The sequence below is a fragment of the Ambystoma mexicanum genome, chromosome 8 (assembly GCF_040938575.1).
Source record: "Ambystoma mexicanum isolate Mex_15411 chromosome 8, UKY_AmexF1_1, whole genome shotgun sequence".
Classification (NCBI taxonomy): Eukaryota; Metazoa; Chordata; class Amphibia; order Caudata; family Ambystomatidae; genus Ambystoma; species Ambystoma mexicanum.
In genome coordinates this window covers 1,375,305,317-1,375,327,848 of record NC_090929.1, presented here as the reverse complement: position 1 = coordinate 1,375,327,848, position 22,532 = coordinate 1,375,305,317, and the positions used below count along the sequence as shown (strand labels likewise).

General features: G+C 42.4%; 1 protein-coding gene across 1 annotated transcript in view; it reads right to left on the bottom strand.

Annotated features, from left to right (window-relative positions):
- LOC138473016 (disintegrin and metalloproteinase domain-containing protein 12-like) overlaps nucleotides 1–9,245 on the bottom strand; it is a 2,040,250-nt gene extending 2,031,005 nt beyond the window's left edge. The window contains exon 1 of the mRNA XM_069611491.1: nucleotides 9,141–9,245. Coding sequence (XP_069467592.1) covers nucleotides 9,141–9,223 — 83 coding nt within the window. The 5' untranslated portion in view covers nucleotides 9,224–9,245. The remainder of the gene's footprint in view (nucleotides 1–9,140) is intronic.
- Nucleotides 9,246–22,532: the final 13,287 nt, after the last annotated feature.

Genomic DNA, 22,532 nt, shown 5'->3' with positions numbered 1-22,532 from the left:
TCTGATTAAGGCGCAAAAAGATGATCCAATATTGGGGATCTATTATAATCGTTTGATGGACTCCGAACAAAATCCTTTAACTGAAAATGATTGTACAGGGAAAGAAGAGTTGAGAGTGTGGGCAGATACAGTGGGTGGTACCCCTTTCATTCAGAGGGCTAATGCTACACCATGCACACAATGCCATAACTGCAGGACACAGAGGTTTATAAAAGACTTTAGAAATTCTGAAAAATTATTCTTACTGGCCACATATGTCCCAAGATGTGGAATTATACACTAGGGGTTGCCTGGAATGTGCCTAATTTAAACCCGCTTCACCAATGCATAGAGCGCCACTGATGAAAAGATGGCTTGACACATCCATGGTAATATTTGCAAATTGACTATGTAGGGCCTGTAAAAAGGTTGAGTAGGGGGAACCGTTATCTTTTAACCGTAGTTTGTTTGATGTCGAAATGGGCAGAGTGTATTCCTGCACCAGATTGTAGTGCGCAAACAGCAGCTACATTACTGGTAAATCATATATTTTCAAGATTTGGATTACCACAAAGAATAGAGGCAGACAGAGGAAGTCATTTCACAAGCACCTTGATGAGTAAGATGTGGCAGATATTGGGGGTGAAAAGGAAACTGCATATTACGTACGGGCCCGCCACTTCTGGGAATGCTGAACGTTGCTTTAGGTCTGTTGTGGAGATATTAAAGAAGTTTGTAGCAGAGGCAGGTTCCAGCTGGGATTTACTATTACCCCTGGTTTTGATAGCAATCAGATCGGCTCCTGCTAAAGCGACAGGTATCAGTCCTCATGAGGTGTTAACAGGGTGGAAGATGGTACTGCCACGACATTTATTATACAGAACACATGAACAGACACTTGTGAGTGCATCTACAGTTCACGAATATGTGGAAGAACTGAGGAAGCATTTACAACATGCATTTGCATTTGTGCAGCGAAATTTGGAAAGAGCTGCTGACAGTGCAAAGTCATATTATGATAGAAAGATGTCTGTGAAAGAGTATAATGTAGGGATCAGGTATATAAATTTCATTTTGGAAAAGGTAAACATAAATATTCTAAATTTCTTGTGGCCTGGCAAGGGCCATTTGAGATTGTGGATAGGGTGTCCCCAGTAGTTTACAAAATATTAAAGACAGAGGGTGAAATGGTGACAGAGCAATTTGTTAATGTTAACCAAATTAAGCCCCGTCATCCCAAACATGAAGTCAGGAGGCTTGAGCAAGTAGAAACAGCTTAAGTACCCTGAATACATGGAAAGAAAGACACAGTAGCTGTCTTCATAGTATCCCACACCATAGAAATAAAAATAGATGTAGTCCTTATTGTAGAGATAAATCTAAATGAAAATACCATAGGTGATAAACATTGACATAAGGGGCTGAATCAGGTTGAATTATTATGGCACAATGTTGAAATATATTTTTTTATGTATAATGGTGTCTTATGTATATTATGGTTTTATCTCTAACATGTGCTTAGTTTCAGAATTTAGAAGACTCAAGCAGAATGTTTTGGCCTACATTTTATTTTCGTGTGGTAGAAATGGTAAAATTGGTATTGTGCTATGTACTTAATCTGTCTCTTTTCTATTTAATTTAGAAAAATTAATTGATCTTTTGGGGTCAGTGATCGCAGGACCGGGGGACACGAGAGATGACGGAGTCCTGGAGTCCACGAGATGAAGCTCGAGAAAAGACTCCAGAGCCAAATTATGGAGGTGAAGACAAAGTAACAGGGACACCCAAAGAGATGACTTCTATGGAAAAGCATGCAAGGGTGCCAGGATGAAAGAATTTCACCGAAGGAACCAGATGATGAAAAATTGATGATCAGAAAATCTCAGAGGTGCAATCATAAAAATGATGAATGTTTTTAAAAGAACAGTAGTGAATTGAACTTAATTCTACGGCGTTCCTGATGAAGCATAGTATTATTCTATGGGACTGAAAAGGAGTGTGGTGGAGAATCACAGGTTTGTTATTTTAATTATTTGTTTTAGTTAGTTATATTGGTCATTTATTTTATTTATTTATTTTATTTTATTGTTTTTGTTATCATACATGAAAATGAAATGTTGATGGCGGACACTTCGGTTAAGAAAAAGTTATACATGCATATGCACATGTGTATGAGGACTCATGGACCCATTTGGGATATGTTTTAATGTTATAATGATTGAGCAGTGGTTTATTATGAAATATGTCAATGTTCATTTTATTAAGTTGCTATTATTTCAATTGTGATTCATATAATAGAAAGAAAGAAAAACAATTTGGGTTTCCTCCAATTGTGGATTTGGGTAGCCAGAATTGTTGGAAAAGGAGGGCATATGTAAGGACATATATAGCATTTTATCAAATGTAATGGCATTTTTTATTTAACCAAAATGTAATGGCATTTTTTTTTATTGCAAATGCAATGGCATTGTATTGTCAGCATGTAGTGTTATTTTGCCAGCAGTAATACCATATATATATATATATATATATATATATATATATATATATATATATATATATATGTTTGCCAGTGTGACATGTAAATGTGTTGTTGGTGGCATGCAAAGTACAGGTTTTACAACACAGCCAAGCTCAACTTGAAACTGCAGAGAATAAAATGCACACATAGAAAAGCTTAGTGCTGCCAGGTCAAATAATGAAGTGCACCATTTTTGGATATCTCATACATGGAGACTACAATAAGTTATATAACTAACATAATTAACATTGCTAAAATACTAATTCTAACTTCCCTAACATTATAATGCAGTCTCATATGCAAATTGAGGTGAAAATCCATGTTTTAACGGCACTGCTGTAATTCATTTTTAAATGCACACTGGCGTTTTTTTTTTGTATTCGCTTGTGGAGAGTAGAGGGAAAGAGGCAGCAGGAAACAGAATTAAGCATTTATTCAGGAAGGCCTAAAGCCCTCATTGTTCTAAACATGAAGGTTGATGCAGAACACATTCTTGTTAACCTGATTGGGGGAAATTATAGGCAGACAACAAACTTCAAAAGGGGAAGGATAGGAGATTTCTTGGGACAAGAAATGCAGAGAAAAGTTAGTTCAGGCTGGGATGGTTAGACTGACGGTGTTCCAAGAGGTTAGAGCGCTGGCTGTGAGAAATATCTCACTGGTGCTCCCCACACAAGATTACTGAAGCATTTCATGCTGACACTGGGCCTGCATTTGCGAATATAGCAAGTTCATGCTGGGAACTTCAAAGAAATACTAATTTTGGTAAGATATGTGCCAAGTGAGAGCCGTATGAGTGGCTGAGGTTATTACAGTGCAGGAAGTCAGTGCATGTTTATTTTTCGTCATGTTCAGAATGTGGGAACATTAATCCATGTTTCAAAAGACTTGCTTGTTCTGTTTTTTGTCTTTTTTTGTATTCCAGATGACGATGCAATGTACCCATGGTAAGACTTAATGATGTGTAAATAAGGTATAATATAATAAGTTTATAGGAAAACAAATGGGATTTTGGTGTCATTTTTGCATCTGTGAATTCATTTATATATATATATATATATATATGAAGTATACAGGGGAGGTTCATATCTGTTCAGTAATGCATTTGCCAATTTACTACTGCAGGTAAAATAACAACCCAGAGGAAGCTAATAATATTTAGTGATAAGGCAGGTTTGTGTGTGTGTGTGCCTTCCTTGTATGCCGATGGGAAGGAATCTGATATGATAGATAGATTACTGGATGTCCATAAGCCAGTAATGTCTAATGGCACATAGATTACTGGATGTATATAAGCCAGTGATACCAGCCACAAACTGTAGGTGGCGCTTTGAATAAAATCATTGGGTTCTAACAGTGCATAGGTCTGGAGCACTCTACAGACAACTAAGGGGGATACTAACAGAAAGGAAAGGTCTGTTTTATGATGGGGTTATAGTATAAAAAGAAAACCATGCTCACCACTATACCACAGGTATAAATACCACAAAACAAAATATCACTAAAATTACCACCAATATAAGCTAACAATGTATGGTTACTAAAATAATATGAGGGAGGCCAAACCCAATCTAAATGCAAGACTAATTTACCACCAAATTACTGCCAATATTTTTACGGTAAGAAAATAATGCCAAATCCCAAATTTACCCCAATAAGACAAAATGGGCCTCATCACGAGTTGGGCGGTAACGCCGGCGCTGTTAGCGCCGGCGTTAATAGCCCTGCCACCAAACCACCTGGCGCTAATAGCATCGGATCGTGGGTTTGGGGGAACGGGTATTGCCCATTCCCCACTAAGCCCATTCGTAAATTCCCCATTCCTCATTGGGCTCAATGGGTAATTTTCGCGCTCTTATCGCCGGTGGATTTCCCGCCGGTGGTATGAGCGCGAAATTTCGGTGCATTTCCCCCCAGCTCAGAGCTGGGGGGAAATCTGCCAAACCCGTGATTTGGTGGAACCTTAAATGCGGCGGTAATAGCGCTACCGCCACATTTAAGGGTTACCGCCAAACTCATGATGAGGCCCAATATCTTACACTGCCTGCAAGTATTTTAAACTGCAAAAACCCTGAATGCTCATTTAATGGGGTAAATGCCTTATTAATGTTTAATGATACAGTACTGGTCATGCTTGGTAAGCTATGGAAACTATGTTGATGATATCTTTTCATTTTCGATAGGCCAGTGCCACTTGTTCAGTATATCACACTAGATGAGCTGTTTGGCATCGCTGGCAAACATGTAATGTGCCTACACAATGTATCCCTCCCTCATTTTCTGAAAATTCGGTGATTACGGACAGAAACAGCAACTTAAGAACATAAGAGTTAACTGCTTGTGAAACGTTCACCAGTGACACTTGATATGATATGATAGGTTATTTATCCCATAGGTTTCTAAGCGCGGATCTGGGGAGAAAACCTGTGTTACTCTGTGTTGTCTTGCTTCCAAGGCAATCACATTGCCCCTGAGCTATCCTCCCTTTATTATTTGTGGCTATTAGGTGGCTCATAAAGCGCCATGTACAAAGCACAAACTAGTGATATGGGAAAAGAAGATATAGGGGAGATGGCATGTGGGGAGGGGCACACAGCCGGCACATTTTGTTTGGTTATCTGCCTTCCTTTTTGATACTCATGGCCATGCTAAAAGCCTATGTGGCTTCTCTCCCATCATTGCCCCTCTCCACCCAATCCATGCCCATTGCAGACTCTTTTGCCATGTTTTCCATCAGCCTCATGCTTCACTGTCTCATCGGCAAGCTTGTGATGTCCACCCGATTGGTACTAGGGGAAATAGGGAATTGAAACATTACCTCACAAGGGGGACATCATTGGCTCCCTTTGTGAAGTTCGTGTAATCCCCACCCATGCCTGAAAGCTGGCACTGCCAGGCGATTTCCTATATGTTCAGCCTATTTGCTTCGTTTTGTGTAGCTGGCCTTGTTTTGGCCTTTTTCTGAACTGGCAGAGCTTTATTTTTGTAACACATTTGGGGACTGCGTAGATCTAGGATGGACAGGCAGTCAAAAGCAGTTTCAATCTCTATCACACATCGTTTCCCCACAAGGCACTTCAGAAGAGAGGAAACAGGGAAAGACTATAAACAAGGCATGTTTCCTTTGTGACATATTTTGTATTCCTACCTGCTTTACGGAATGAACACAAGAAGAAAGTTCTGACTTGTGCAAATAGCATGAGAAGGAAATGCACACACAATTTCCCCCCAGAAAGATGTACCCTGCTCTCATACAATTCCCTGTTCATCCACATACACTGCCACCAAACACTGCCCAATTCTACACATAAACACCGCCCCCTCAACACATCCTATGCCACCCACGCACACTGTTCCCCCACATACTATACCCACAAACAATGCCTGTACACACTGACCCTGCCCACACTGAATTCCCACAAACACACCCACTACCCTTGTGCACACTGCCCCTGCACACAGTGGCACCATACGCATTGCTCCCAACACACACACTTCACCACAAAACACTGTGGCTTTCCACGCATACAGACACTACCTGCCCCCCCACACACACACGACCTGACACCACAAACACCAGCTGCCCCAATACAGTCACTCACACACCCCCCACTGCCACTCCCCAACATATGCAAAGACAGACTCTACACATGTACTGCTCCAGCACAGACACACTGCCTACACACCAACATCCTCGCACACTGCCCCCAAACATACACAGACCCACCTACACACTGACTCCCACACACTGCCAACCCACACACCAAAATAAATGTACTCCGACAGAGATGCTGACCTTCAAACACTGATTCTCTTCACACACACACACACAGTCCCTCCATATACTTATCAATACTTGTTGATGCTTGTTATCCCTGGCTTAATGGGTTTGCTGGTAGTATTTATGTTGCTATCATATTACAGATTTGCTCAAACATTGAACATGGAACGTGTACAGATGTTTCAGTTTTGCAGACTTTGAACCAAACCACATGATTTTATAGAAGAAACACTTGACAACTGACGATCACAAATGTAACCTGGCGAATATTGAGCCAATTCTGGCTATTTAGCCAACATATCTATGTATTCTGGGGTTTGCCGTTTGATGACCTCACTATAAGTAGTATGCAGCTAGAGTGAATCAGTGAATGTACTGTAGAGATCTGTGTGCCCCTGAAAGGAATAACTTTAATTGCTTCTCCTGCAACACACAGCTGGATACAGTTCTTTTGATTGGCTTGAATAATAGTGGCACACGCAAATAAATGGGCAACAGAAGATGCCAATCTGGGGGATAAATAATGTCTGCAGGAAGCATGATTTTGGGCTGCGACGGCTATGTTTTGGGTGCTATAATATGTGAGTCCTATGCAGCAGGGTCAAAGATGTCACTCTGTCCAAAGAAGGGGAATACGAGGGACCCTAGTCCCTAACCCCCAGAGTGCTTGAACATGATGCCAGGTCTCTTTCATAACCGCAAATCCCAGGATGCACCATGGTGCAACCGGGAAAACTCAAACTGGATCAAGAGCAATGGTATCAGGACCAGAAATGGAATGTACCTGAATTTTCGCTCGCCAAATGAATGAGACACCCAACCTCCAACAATCTAACCCCAGACAGATGCCATGGGAATGTTGGTGCAATAGAAAATGGACTGAGAGTGAAAAGAGACTTCAGGGGAGACACAGGAATCCTCTCCAAGCCCAGTTGGAAACAACACTCATCAGCAGATGAACCGAGGAGAAAGCGGGCAGCCAGAACACATGGCTGCCACCACACACATGGAGATCGAAATGTGGGCAGAGCTGGAAGCCTTTTTAAAGACTTCCTGGGGATGCTCCAACCTCCAGGACAGTAACTTAGCCAGAGATTAGCCAAGTGGAGCATGTGACATGGAGGACCAATGGCAGCTGAGAGGAACCCCACAACAGGGCTAGGCTGGGCTATTAAAGGCAAGTGAGAGAGAAGAGATTGAAAGGTATTCGGGTGAGGTCAGAATCAGAAGAGGTCAACCAAGAGACCAGCGAGGAGGGTGTACCATGGAGAGAGTAAAGGTAAGAAATTGGGTCTCAGAGGGTGGTACCGATTGAGTGTGTGAGTGAGAAACGAGTTTGAAAGCTGGGAGTAGAAACAGGGGCATCTTTGGAGTAAAGAAAGGGGGACCTTGTGATGGGGGGAGGACGCGAGAGGGAGAGAGAGAGAGAGAGATGCAAACCCAGTGGAGAACTCACGAACGTGTGGGTGAGAGAGTGAAGTGAGAGGTAGAGGTAGGTGTACTGGTGGAAGCGAGGAGTGTGGAAGAGAGTAGAGACCAGAGGGGATTTGGAGGATATAGAAAGGAGAGGGGATATTGGGGAAGAGAGAGAGAGAGAGAGAGAGAGAGAGAGAGAGAGAGAGAGAGAGAGAGAGTGAGAGAGAGAGAGATGCAAACCCAGTGTATGGAGTGTGGAGACAGGGAGAGGGAGATGGGTAAGGTCAGGAAGTGGATAATAGGGAGAGTGGGGAAATAGTAAGATCAGGGGAGGAGGAATGGAGAGAGAGACAGAGTGACAAGGAGGCTGGGCATGGGAGAAAACGAGGGGAATCTGTAAAGTTAACCATTGTTGAAGGAAAGAAATAGAACCATCAGGAAAACCTGTAAATCCACTTAGGAAGCCCCTGACGGAGAGAGTTAGAGAAGACCATAGCCTTAAAGGCCCCATGTATGGTAAGGGATAGATCCAGATAAGGGTGGGCACCTGGTAATAGTTACTGAGATTGTAGAAGTAGTGGGGGTGGAATAGGGAAGCCTGGGCTAAGGAGGTGGGAGCCCACTTGGAGGGTAAGCAGCAGGAACCATGCCTAGTCTGCAAACGCCTCAAAGGAATTGGAAAATACCTGGTTCTTTTTCTAAATGAAAGTTGGACATTGTTCCTTGTTGTGTGTGATTTTTGGAGCAAGGGGCCACACCCTACATCTGCTCCTAGGACAATGATTTCTGTTTTAAGATTACATTGGCAAAATCAACAGTTTTGGCTCATGTACAGCATTAGGTAGGCCTTTGCCAGGGACTGCCATCATATGTCCAGATACGTGCACCATTTTACAGCTGTTGCCATCTTATCTCTGGGTAGTGCCATCCTAGCAGAGTTTGGAACATGCATAAGCCATTCCTGCACAAAAGCCAAAGCTGTTGTCTTTGCCAGTGCGTATTTTTAAACGTGTCTTTTTTTCATCTCATGGGCTGAGATGGAATGCCACCTCTACAGCCAATCGCCAAGATTTGCTGTACCAGATTTCCCAATTATAATTGACCCCTCACTCGCCCCTGCCTGTCGTTTGTAAATGCACTATTCTACACGAACCAATGATGGGGGCGTGTTAATAATTCTCAGAAGATAAACACACTGGCCCTGGTGCTTCGGCTTTATTTTAAATTGCTTTGCACAGCACGCTGCAATGTACAGACTATGAATAAAATATAGAGTGCGATGTTCTGCTTTGCGGTTTAAAGCAGACGTCCCGTGTCGTTCACTTTTTATTTTAAACGCCACCTTGTTCTCCAACCTACCAGTACCTAAATCTCCCCCAACCCCCAATTTCTCACAGTGACTTTATCTAATTTATTACTAAAAACGTAAAGTAGGTCACCGACCTCGGAATTCCATTTATCCTTGATGTTATTACCCCGGGGATCGCACGCTGCAGTATTGGTAAGAGAACGACGATATGTCCCATCCTGCTCTAGTGAAGGGGCGGGGTGTGGACGGGAAATCCCTCCTCGGAGTGGTTTGTGGAAGGGAAAAAGGAAATTCAATATGAGTGAATTAACATTATCCTCACGTAAGTAAATCAACGCAGGGCAGGGACTCCCCCTTACTCTGCAGAATGGTACATGCCGCACGTAAGAAGATGTGTAAGTGCTGGTGAGAAAGGGGGTGTCCAGGATGTGTGCTGCCCCCGTGGGTGGAGACAGACGTTGTACACGCTGCAGGTATGCTGGCTGGCGAGCATATTATTACGCATTGCCGCCGCAGTGGCGGCTTTCTATCTAACATGTTCACCCATACGACGAGCAACTCAACGGTTTTACAGCCAAATGCCACACGTATTTATTGAAGGACAGCCAGATGCTACACCGGGGGATGATATGTATTTCTTTCGCCTTCTGAAGAAACGGGTTGTGACGATGTAGCGGAGCCACGTGACCCGACAGTTACAGTGGTGCCAGCAATCTGGTGCCAAAACAGCCATTATAATTTGGCACCCGCACTGCTCTGCTGTACACATGTATTGGGATAGAACATGGCACATTAGCTATGTAAGCTGCTTTGCAAACCAACAGCAGTAATTCACACAGAACGGACAGCATTCTGCGGGAGAAGAGAAATAGTTTACCGAGTATTCTGCAGCAAAAAAAACAAACAAGACGTCCTTAAAACCATTGTTTGCATGGGGAAAAGGTTTCATGCAGCACGTTGCAACCTCAGCCTATGCATTGCAGTCATAAGGTCCAGTTATTTAATAATTCAAAGGCTCGCTAGAGTTAATTTTTATTGATACGCATAGCACTTATATTTTGCTTGACAAATACAGCCCATTTCAGCCTGGGAACGCTTATTGCCAAGTAGACTGGATATGATTCTGGGGGGAGTGTGACAGGGGAAGACGGAAAGGAAAGGGGTACCTAGATGGCACAGCTCAGAAACGGTGAAAAAAAGCCAGAGAGCCTGATTTGCAAAGCGTATTTACATTGGACATCACCATTGCAAATCAGGCCCAGCGAGTCCTTGCGGTGAACTGACAGGACTTTTGTAGAAGAGGAAAGAAGGCAAGATACTGAAATTCTGCCAAACATAAAAGATTGTAATGGGAATGCCGGCAGCTTTGTGTTGTAAACTACAAGGACTACACCTCTGCATTCCATAAACTTATTTATGCACATAGCGAAATGCCTTTGTATATACATAACAATACAATCAATTAGTAAAAATGGGGATTCAAATCGAACATGACACATATTATAATTGTGAAACAGTTCCAAACCTAAATTCACTCAAAAGGTGCAGTTTGCCCCTAAGCACAAGGCCAAGTGGTGCGTACGCAGGGCAACGAGCAGCTTCGCTTTCTTTCGGCTTCTTTGTACACTGTCAGCAAGGAGGTGCTTGAGTCCAGAAAGGCAGCCTTTTGGAAGGTGAACGTCTGCATATCTCACACCCTTTGGCGTCATTACTAAATCCAACTGTTATGAGTACACTTGAAAGCTAAGTAATACATGTGGGGCGAAGACACTCTGGGTTGACATCGCCGCTGTTGCCTAAGGTTCTGTAAATTTGAGGGGCATTCATTAGGATTTGAAGAAGTACAAATAAAAGATTTTAATTTAAAAGAAAGGGAAAACACCTCTTTTTACCGTGATTGAAATAATATATCTCTGTTGGATAATTGTGGTGTAAAGTGATCTGGTGAACCATACCAAAATCTGATGACCAGCTGTATTTTTGAATATTCAATGAAAAGAAAAAGAACATATAAGGTAGTCTTGTAATATGTTACAAGGGAAAGAGTGGGCGCGCAAGTGAGGTGGGAAAGAGTGTCCATGCAAGCTGAATAGAAAAGCGTGAACATTGAAGCGAGTTGGGAAAGAGCGGCATGAGTGTTAGGTGCGAATGGTAGGTGGGAAAGAGTGGCCGAGCAAGCTATGTGATAGAGAATGAACGTGGATACTAGGTGGGAAAGAGTGGCCGAGCAAGCTATGTGATAGAGAGTGGACGTGGATACTAGGTGGGAAAGAGTGGATGTGGATACTAACTAGGTGGGAGAGAGTGAACGTGGATACTAGGTGGGAAAGAGTGGACATGCAAGCTGGATAGGAAAGAGTGAACACTGAAGCGAGTTGGGAAAGAGCGGCATGAGTGTTAGGTGCGAATGATAGGTGGGAAAGAGTGGCCGAGCAAGCTATGTGATAGAGAGTGAACGTGGATACTAGGTGGGAGAGAGTGAACGTGGATACTAGGTGGGAAAGAGTGGATGTGGAAGATAGGTGAGAAGGAGTGGCATGAATGCTAGATGGCAACGGTAGATGAGAAAGAGGGGATGCAAACGGTACATGGAGAGGGGTGGCTGTGCAAGCTAGATGAGAATGAGCAGGGATTCAAAGTAGATGGGAAGGAGTGGCATGAATGCTAGATGGCAATGGTAGGTGAGAAAGAGGGGATGCGCACGGTGCATGGAAAGGAGTGGCCGTGCAAGCTAGATGAGAATGAGTGGAGGTTCAAGGTAGATGGGAAGGAGTGACATGAACGCTAGTTGTGGATGGCAGGTGGGAAAGAATCGCCATGGAAGCTATGTGAGACAGCGTGGATCTGCACGCTAGGTGGGAACCAGTGAACATGGAAGCTAGGTTGGAAAGAGAGAATGTGCAAAATCTGCGAGAAAGAGTGTACATGCAATCTAGGTGGGAAAGCGTGTGCATGCAATCTAGGTGGAAAAGAGTGTACATGTAAGCTAAGCAGGAAATAGTGTACATGTAAGCTAAGCGGGAAATAGTGTACATGTAAGCTAAGCAGGAAAGAGTAGACTTGCAACTTCGGTGGGAAGGAATGGACGTGCAAGCCAGGTCATGTTTTAAGGAGAGAGAGTGGCTGCTGTTGGATATTGTAATAGTGTTGACGAATTTTCAGAAATTTTGCCAAGGTGTAAATGTGTATTTGACTGGATGAACACAATGAAGGAGCACGTGGCCCACAGAGTTTGTCACTTTTCCTGAAACGGTCAGTCAGACAGAAATAGTGTCATTGCTATAGAGTCTGACCTCTGACAGGTAGAACACATTACTGCAGCTGGCAAAACTCGGTTTTCTATTTAAGCATGCTAAACATAATGTACTATACAAAGGGTCTCCTCAGTAATCACTGTGGTGCTCTGCAGCCTTAACACAGTGAATTGTGCTGATAAGGAACTCCCAGTCTACTAACTCACCATATTATACTCTTACAAAATAATGCAGCCAATCTTCTTTGCCAGCTCAGGAAGAGTGATCATGGCTGGGCTTACATGAATTTCTTTGTCTATTGAAAAATATGTTTGGTTGGTGGTCATTTGCATACAACAGCTATGGATCATTTTTACAGATTTATCTTTTGAGGGAGTTATATTGTCCTTTTTCCAATGATAAGCTCCACGAAAGAAACATGCCCACATATTTGTCTGAGAAAACTAGAACAGCAATCCTTTGTTGTATGGTGCTACTTAATGCCTACAATTATTTCCACCAATCAAAAATATTTTTAATGAAATCCACCCACCTAAGGTAAGAATAATTTAGAGTTCTAAACTGGGTGGACATCACTACACCAGAAAAAGGTTCACAACCTATTGCCCAAGCCATCATGAGCTCAATCATTGCAAGACTCCCGAATTTTTTTCCTTCAAAAAGTCTTCAAGTAGCAGAGTCATGTCCGTCCGAGCTAGAGTCCTCTAGAATTCCCCTAGAAATCAAAGTGGGGGACATGTATATACACTTTAGAAATGCTAAGCAAATTAAAGTGTGTCGAAGACAGCGAGATTGGTTTAAAAACAAAAAACGTGGATAAGCAATCATAAGGAATATGATAGGATTTACTGTGTGCCAAATTCCCTACCAAAGTTCTTGTTCAGATTTACCTGCAGTCGCCTTTGTACAGTATTTCAGCTTTTCGTACTAAATTTGTTAGGCACATTGGAAAATAATGGTCCAATACATAGAATTCCTATTGCAGAGAGGGTTTGTCATTTATGTTAATGTTAAAGGACATTTGTACTGTGCACCATCACCACCACAGTGGTGGTCCGCTAGCGGCCTGGCGGTTCTGAAAAGGAAAGGGAGTGGGGTGAGTTGGTAGGACCGAGCGGGAAAAGTGTAAGAGAGCAGTGTTGTGCTGTTGGCAGCATGAGTTCGGTTTGCACCGTTCGCTGAGTTTATTGTCCTTTTTGGTTGGTAGCCATCGTGTTCTGTTGTGCAAGGCTATGTGTGATTTGTTTTGTTGCGGTGCAGTGAAGTTTGTGCAGTTTTCTGTGCTTTAGGGGCGTGTTTGTGTTTGGTTAGAGTTTGATACGTGTATGCAGAAGTGAGAATTTTAGTGGGTTGGTTAGTGGCCTCGCTATCTAGATGTGATAAATGCTAATTTCTAAATTCTTTCTAGATTTGGCACATAAATATCTCCACATTTCTATCTAGATGCAGCTCTGGCTAAGGTAAGGGTGGCCCTAATTATGCTCACACCAGAATCAATACACCCCTCTAGGGAAATAAGGCAAACAAGGTGATCTTGTAAGGATAACAAATGTAATCATACAAAATGAGGATGGTAGCAAAGGACTCTGCTGCCTGAACAGTCTTCTCCTGTCCCTCTCCCATTCCTTCCTTTTAAAGTGTTTTCAGGCGGAGGTTATATAGGACTGGCTTGCAGTGGTGGTGTCACTGGAGCTGGATCATGGCTTCATCGCAATCTGTCCTTTTTCCATAATAGGGATGCTTCAATGCCTTCTTTCTTTGCGGTCAGCGGTTTTGTCAGAGCATACATTTTGCTAGCTATGCAAAAACACACTGTAGCTCATGGTTTCCTCCATTTTGCTAACTATGCAAAACACACTGCAGCTCTAAAGATTTTTTACAAACCTTGAGGCCTAACCCATGGAAAAACTAAATATTTTAGCTCCAATTTTCATTAATTCAATCCATATTTCACTCCTCCTGCTAACATTATCTGGTTCCTGTAGTTTCCTCCACACTTAATACTTCTAATTTATCCCATTCTTCACACATGCGAGTCCTCTTTTTAACGTGCATGGACTCTTGATGAACAATGGACACCTGGTGAGTCAGTTTGTGCTGGCCATGGTGACAGATCCCGCACACTAAGCCTGCAGCCTATTTTGAATCCCACAGGCCACATTCCTTCTGGGAAGGAGGGGGGAGTTTGGCTCACCTACAGCACTAATTAAGCTTTTAAAATGCCTGGGATCGGACATTACAAATCTATCCAACTAATAGTTAATTGCTCCTTATAGTTACACAATAAGTACCTTCTTCAGTGCTTGCCTATGTCTGTGTATGTGACTATGTTTTCATGAGAGAGCCTTCCCATTGCCCCTCCTCCCCCATAGTCCATTATAGCGCCTTAAAGAGGTCTTGCCTAACTTTAAAGCGATTAGGGGTTTGGGAGGACCCTGGTTTCTTCCCAACATTCCCCCCTTTTGTTACTTCTACAGTAACAAACTCATCCCCACCCAACATATCTACAACTGCAAATGTATCAGTTTGAGTTTTGCTGTTTATTTTATGGCAAGTTGCATTAGAACCCCCAAATGATACCATCATCTTTGCACTACTAGGTTCTACATTGACACAACATCAGAGACCCAATTGGCACGTGTAGAAGAGAACCATGAAGAATACGATAACAGACACCAGTATTTTTACTGTTACCCCAGCCATGATGGGACCCAATCAAAGGCAACCGATAGCCAATCTGTGTTCTGAACTCCACTTACTTTCTTCATTTGAACACCTAAATTGTGCACTGCCTCGATGATGTGGGATAGTGAAAGATTCTCTGCATCCTCTGGGGGTACAAAAAGGCAGCAGCTGCTTCCCAACTTTTTACACACTCCTCCTTCTATCACTGCTAACAGATCCAGCATATAGCGGTTTTGCACCCTCATAAGTCTCAATGCTCAGAGCTCTCCTTTGATGGGGTTTAACCCATTTTCTGTATCATTGCCGAGCTGGACTAGCTCCCATCGGATATCTGAATCCATTTGGCATTAGCAGCTGCTTGTACCCCAGGAGCCAAAAAAGATTAAAAGAAAGTCTCTGCTGAGCTAAAGAGTCCATACTCATCAGGTATTCCTCTGAGCGGTGCGGATGAGTCCTTTGAGACATAGTTTGATCTCTTCTTTCTTTTCAGCTGTTGAAATCATTCTTATTCTGGCAGCATACGAAATTCATGTGTGATCTGCAAGTCTCTCTCTGCTTCTTTAGGTACTGGAGTGGCTGTTGGCATATTGACAGGCAGTTCTTTTCTCTTCAGGTGTTCTTCCAGGGTTTCTGGTAGTACTGAGTGCAGGGTGGCCAGTGAACACTTGCCCCTCCAGGATGATGGAAGGTGCAAGTAGGCTTGTCAAGCACAAACCCAGTAGAAATCTATCACTGCTGCTGTACCTTTCAACACATCAGGGATCACAAGAGTGTGGTTGCACTGTGTGTTTGCGCCAACATGCGGAAAAACAGGTATGGAGTGTGAGCAGTTGCTGCTTGCATTTCTCCCTTTTTCACCTAAATACAACTTAAACAATGCTACGTTGTGCACTCAGCATTGAATTGTAAAACTGTTATTCCTTTCACAATTCAACGCTGAGCAGTCCCTGTTTGATCTCATTTACGCAAAGATGTCTCTTCCTCGTTCTTGAAGGACCAATTGACTGAGCTTCATGGCGTTTGTCAAACCTTACAATTCACAGGTATGCCACCATTTCACTTTTCTTTTTCTTTTTCCTTTCTATTTGCAAAGCACCATTTGGCGAGCATAGCCCCCCTTTTTCACATATAATATTATACAAACAACAATTATGTTTGTTTAAATATAAGACTGAGCTGTTGTTATTTTACCACAACACCCTGCAGTAAATCATTTGGTGAGCGTTGACCATCTTTCACTCACAATAATCCTTACAAACATTACTTTTGTTTGTTTAAATTACAGGACTGAACTTTGTCCATTTTTTGGAACAATTTAAACTTACTGCACCTGAACCTAAGGCATCGACGTGGATTCTCCACCTGTGGGTTGTCAGCAGTTTACCTTCCTGATTTTCATCATTTTGCTCCTCCAGGGTTCTACTTGGCCAGTTCCCTACAGACCGTGTCCCATTGATTGGGTAAGTTGCACTTCAGGGACTCATAGCTATTAAGCAGTCAAACAAGTAACCAAATTAATGGTTAGATGTTTTAGTCAAACTGATTCAGCAAGCCACAAGAAATGTTATTTTACTTTTCATTTTTTCTGTGTCTGCTTCCCCATAGGGACAACTTGCCCTGAGGAAGGCATCCTTTGAAATTACTGCCTGGCAGGAGGCACTGTTGCCGAAATGTGTGATAGATGTCCAATTGGACACCTGCACTTAGGCAGACCTGCCAAGAGAACTATGAATAAAGAGTGAAGAAGGACAATCAACCCTTAAAAACTACGAGTTTAGAAAGAGAAAGAATATACTCTTTCTTGTCCCTATAATCTCTTTTTCTCAAAATTCCTCTCCATTTTTTTCTTCAACAAATGTTTTCTTCACACTTTTCTCTGTCCCTAACTTCATTCATTTTTGGACATTATTCACTGGTTTAAGTGTGATTTGGTCGAATTATGCCATAATATGTTTTCTCTTTTTCATTGTGAGTATCTATTTGCACATATACTGTTGATATACGTTTTTTTCTCTTTTTTGTAACTCATTGAATAAATCCAAATATATTTTCTTGTAGGCTTCTTGAATCTTGATTTGGCATACATCAAAATCTCAGTGAATTAACTAGAACACTGAAATATCAAAGCTATTTTTGAGATTCTTTAAGAATTTGCTCTCTATTACAGTGGAACCGTTGTTTTTCTGTTTAGATTCTTGTTCTACTCCACCGCAATATATAGGACACTCCCCACTACTTTGTATGTAGCATCATTTATACTTATCCTGCAACAATACAGGAACATCTTTTCTTTTGGCAAATGTTTATATGCAAGGTGCACTTTTTTCAGTTGAAAAAAACGAACTGAAAGAAATGTGCATAGATACTTTCAGTTCCTGTCATTGTGTACACCATAGTCCCCCCTTTTGTTTTTTAAGGACTTGAGTCCTGAGTTCAACATTATTGATATTTTATCAGGAATTATAAGTTGCATATGTTTGTGTATTGGCGAGAAAGAGTGGCTAGGATAAGTGAAAAGTGAGCAGCATTTGTTTGGGTGGGGTGAATAGTTTTGAGATGGAGTTCACATATTTCAGATTTCCCCTTGACTTGTGTACTGCATGAACCATTTTATAAATTTCTATGTGAGCTGCAAAGAGGTTTTGAAACTCAACTGCATCGACTTTGCAACTGGATAGAGAATGCAATGCATCTGATTCACAAAGGCAGTCTTTTTGCATGTGTGAAGCCTCCTGCTTTAACTGGCACTGATTATGCAACACTCTTCTGTACATTTGGTCCCTTCATTTTGGTTGAATCTGCTTTATTTCTGGCTTTTATACTTTAAATAAAAATGCTACATTAATTACAATGAAGAGAAATAAAAATATAGAATGCATTTAATATGTTGTTTCATTTGTTTTTTTCTAAGTTAATTTTTTGAAGTTTCGAATATGATTCATTAAATAAAGCAACTATTTGGCTTCATATTCGGCTTTGCCCAAATAGTTGACAAACTGTTCGGTATTCGGCCGAATACTAAATATGCTATTCGGTACAGTCCTACTCCCAAATAAAAATATGGTGCTTGTAGACACTTACTGTATTTTACACTTCCATTGCATAGCACTGGGTCTAGATCGATGCTCCTCAACTGCACGCTGTGTGCCTGGAATGTGTCCTTTATCCTATATAGTGCAAGATGTACCAGGAATTGTGCCTCTATAATTCGCGAATGGACATGGAACTAAAACCGTAGGAGCCACTGACGCATGCGGAATGAGTGCACATGATGATGATCCCTGGAACGGCGGATGAACGCCACAATCAATGCATTAGTCTCTATTGAAACAAAGGACATGACCATGGAATTCGGTGACCTGAAACTGAATTAGACCTGCTAGACAGCAAAGTGTTCCTGCTTCCATGAGGGTAAAATAATAATAGCTTGATTTGTATATAGCTCTTGCAGACACTGTTTCCTAGTGCTGTAAGGATCAGTCGCTCCCGTTATTGCCCAATTTAATGCTGTTCAGTGTATCAACATTCAACGGATGACATGCTAAATCAGACTTACTCCAATCAAAGTTGCAACCAGCTGGTCACTCCCACACATCAGCACCCAACAGTGAAGCAATGGGGAGTTTTTTTCTTTAATTTCTTTTAGTTTTTAAAATGTATTCTCTATCGAATGTCTACATGCCAGAAGGCTGACATTTCTGACCTGCTATAGCTCTATTTGAATCAGAACACCTGGTGACAGTGGGCCTCATTACGACGACCCTGGCGCTAATGGGTTAACGGCGCCGTAAAAGGCTGCAGCGCTGTTAACCCATTAGCGCCTAATTACGAGGTCCCTTTGCGGGACCCGACCTTAACGGCTGGTTTTACCAGCCGTTAAAGTAGGTACCCGCAAAGGGACCTTGGTGCTAAGTACGGTGCCGCAATTTGCGGCACCGTACTTACCGCCTTCCCCATTCCCATTTAGCCCTATGGGGCAATAATGGGAATGGGGAAGGGCCATGGATGAAGGGGGAATTACCGGTAAATTACCGGCATGGACCATGGTGCTAATAGCACCATGGTTTTCCGCCAGGGTCGTAATGAGGCCCAGTGTGTGCAACCTTCTCACAGCTGATCATTCGTCAGCTGTAGGTTTGGACTTCTTCAGTAGGCTCTCATATATGCAAATCAATTCATCAGCAGTGCTATTTGCTCATCGTTGCCTTGTATATGGTCCCCACATACACATCATGGGCAGCTTCATCTTCCACTTCAACTTTATTGGTGGCAGCCAGACAGCATTTCTCGTGACTGACCTAGTGATGTGAGGAAACGCATGCTTAAAAAATCAAGTAAATATTTTTTCTCCGGTGTTTTTCTTTTTTTAGCAGCTCTTGTTGGCAAACTCTTGTGGATTTACAGAGCTTCTTTCTACAGTAAAGTGTTGCAGGTCCTCCAGAAATATTAGTTGACGACCGATTCTACGTATTCTTGATATTTAATGTTAGGTCTGCTAGCATAGCACTAATACATCAGCATGGTATTAATGGTGAAACCCAGGCTGGGTAGATTTCCTAAACTGCTGCATGCAACTCTTTGAAAATGTGCTACTGGTCCCTGGCCATAATCACTTAAAAATCATTCCTTGGCGTGTGTGTCTTTGGCAAGCTCTTCTGGGATGAACACAATGCATTGCTGCTAGGTCTACAACCCCAATGTCTTTAATGAGATGTTACACTACTTGGCCGACAGCTGACAGTTATGGTACTCGTGGACCATGCACGCATTTGAGAAAGTTCAGGCTAGTTTGCCTTGGTCCAAGTGCTGGGATGCTTCCATTCAGTTGCCAGGGGGCGTCGGACTGGCATGCATTTTAAAATGCGTGTTTATACACTAGCTTCCAAAGGCACATAGCTTTCCCATTCTCGCCATGTTATAGACGTTTAGAATATTAGCATATATTTAGTTTCAATGAACTTGGGAATTTTTAGCAATGCTAACGTCAACCTGGAGAAATGTTTTTTTTTAGTGACTACAATTGCTAACCTTGGAACCTACATCCCAGGAACTAATCCGTGCTTTGGCATTTGAACAGAATGTTTGGGATTCCGGCCTTATCACGGTGTGCCCCATTTTATAAAACGTGGTTCATAACACGTACGTTCAAATGTTACTTGCATGCTTAAACACACGGTTTCACATTCATGGCTTTCTATGGGGAAGCAGGTTACACGGATCCTAATGTGCGAATCTGCCACCGCCATCAGCTTCATCATGGACGTCTGATCGCATCTGTTCTCCGCCTCCGTCAGGTTCTGATGAGGGACATCTGCCAGCTCCTGCCCTAGGAATCTGTGCCAAGGCTTTCCTCGATGCACGCGTGTGATGGGAGGCAAGTATGAATGTTTGCACCATGAAGTCAGAGCAATGCACAGAAATCCGGGCCCATCCGGATTTGTGAGCATTGTTTGCCCTTTTTTAGTGCACGCAATCATTATTGCATTGGCAAGTAAGTGCCTGCATGGAAGTGCACACATTTTCGATGCCCACTGAACAAAAGGCAGGGATTAATTTCCCTATGGCTACAATTGCAACAATGCAATTGTCCAGTCTTCTATTTTCTCAATTGACTGTTCCGATCTTCCATCCCCTCCCCCATCAACCTTGGGCTTGCAATGAAGTCAGAACCAATCATCACACAACATAATGTTCTGTGTGTAGCTTCTTGTATTTAAGAGACCCTTCCTAAAATAAAATAAGAAGATTCTCTGAAAAATTCTTTGCTGCTCCTTGGAGCTAAGCCTTCACTGTATAGACGATGCCTTTAAAAAAAAAAAACAGAAATATGAATTTCATTGATGTATGAGAAAATGCTGTCAAACGTAATCCTTGTTAACCTGCATTTGGCCAGCATCCTTGATTGAGACTGCTCATGCAGGAAGACTTCTATGTGCTTGCTTCCTTCTCTTGCTTTGATAGTTTCTGCACAGAAACACCATTCAGTGAGTCAGGGCTTAATTCACAGAAGCGTTTTATAATGGCAAAATCCCATGGGAAAACGCTCTGAGAGTTAGGCCCTCGGTGCATTTGTATTCATTGAGCAAAAGGAGAGCATTTCGATAGGATAAGCTGCATATGAGGATGAGACATGTGCACGGAACAGAGGGTGCTTTCTAATTGGCGAAGGTGATGGATACGCAAGTAGTGGGTCCAGTGGCGCAGTGGGCACAGTGGCAAGATTGACTATAGACAGCCATGCATTTTAATTATAGTATATACCATTAAAAAGACATCATATAAAATACAGCTTGATGATAGAATATCCATTGTGTACAGTGGGAAGTAGGATGGGATTAAGGGGAAAAGCGATGCAATGGGTAAGGGCAGTGCACGCTTCAAGGTATAGGAGGTATAGTTGAAGAGCAAGTTCGAATGGTAGAATAATAGTTATATTTTTGATGTTATGATGGATGAAATTCCAGTGGTGGGGGGATCGGAGCGGAAAGCAGTGCAGGATGCAGACTGCATGCTGAGGGCAAGAGAACTGAGGGGTAGTGTAGGGCTGTGGTGTGAATAGCAAGCAATGGGGAGTAAGGCATGGGGAAGTTAGAGAGTTAGAAATGGGCTAGACCATGCATAGATTTAAAGATTAGTTGAAGGAATTTGAAGAGTAATCAGTGGTGCAAAGGGAGCCCACCAGCATAGATGTGGTAGGTAAGCAGGAGGGCACATTTTATGATGTTGAGGAGGTTGAGCCAAACAGTAGTTAGGTAATGGGGATTAATGGATGATGGTTAGGAACGCTATCAAAAAGGACCCGGCGGCTGCATGCCTTAGGGGATGCCGTGAGAAAGTTGTGAAGAAGAATAAGGGAGGAAGTGGGTGCAGCATGAGCATGAGGGAAGTAGATATCTCTGGCCTTAGTAGAATGTAGCATAAGACTCAAGAGCCATCAAGCAACAAATGGCCAGAAGAGAATTTCAAATGCTAGAGGAGACGTTGGGTGGGAAAGTGGAAAAGGAGAAGATGGTCTGGGTATTGTCAGCAACTCAGCATATCATCAGAGAGGATTTAAAGCCCCAACATTGCGGGAGTATAGAATACTATGTTTTCTATATGCCAATGCCCTATTTTAAACGCGCCATTCGAGGCCTAGAGAAGAAGCTTTGTGGCATCTACTTGAATGATGTAAGGAAATCATGGTGGCAACAGTAAAGACAGACATAAGTGATCACAGTTCAAGGGTGTTTATTAAACTGTATAGGTAGGTTGGAAAAATGCCTAATCTAAACCTAAATCTAAGATCAAAATAATAAGGTAGTCCTAGAGGTCTCCTGTCCAATAAAAGGGCCTATACTATTTTTAAAAAAAACTAAAAAAAAAAACTATTGCCAATCCTTAAAACTAAATACAAAAAGAGTGTGGGATAGTGTTCACAAGAAAAGTGTTCACAAATGATGTCAGGATGTTATAGCCAGGGGTCTCCCTTCCGCACATTTTGAGCATGGGACAAGGCAGGGCTCCTGGGCGTAACACACTCTCAAGCTTTCCCAGCACAAGATTACAATTCCGTTCTAAAGTATCAGGATCTTCGGTGGTTAAATC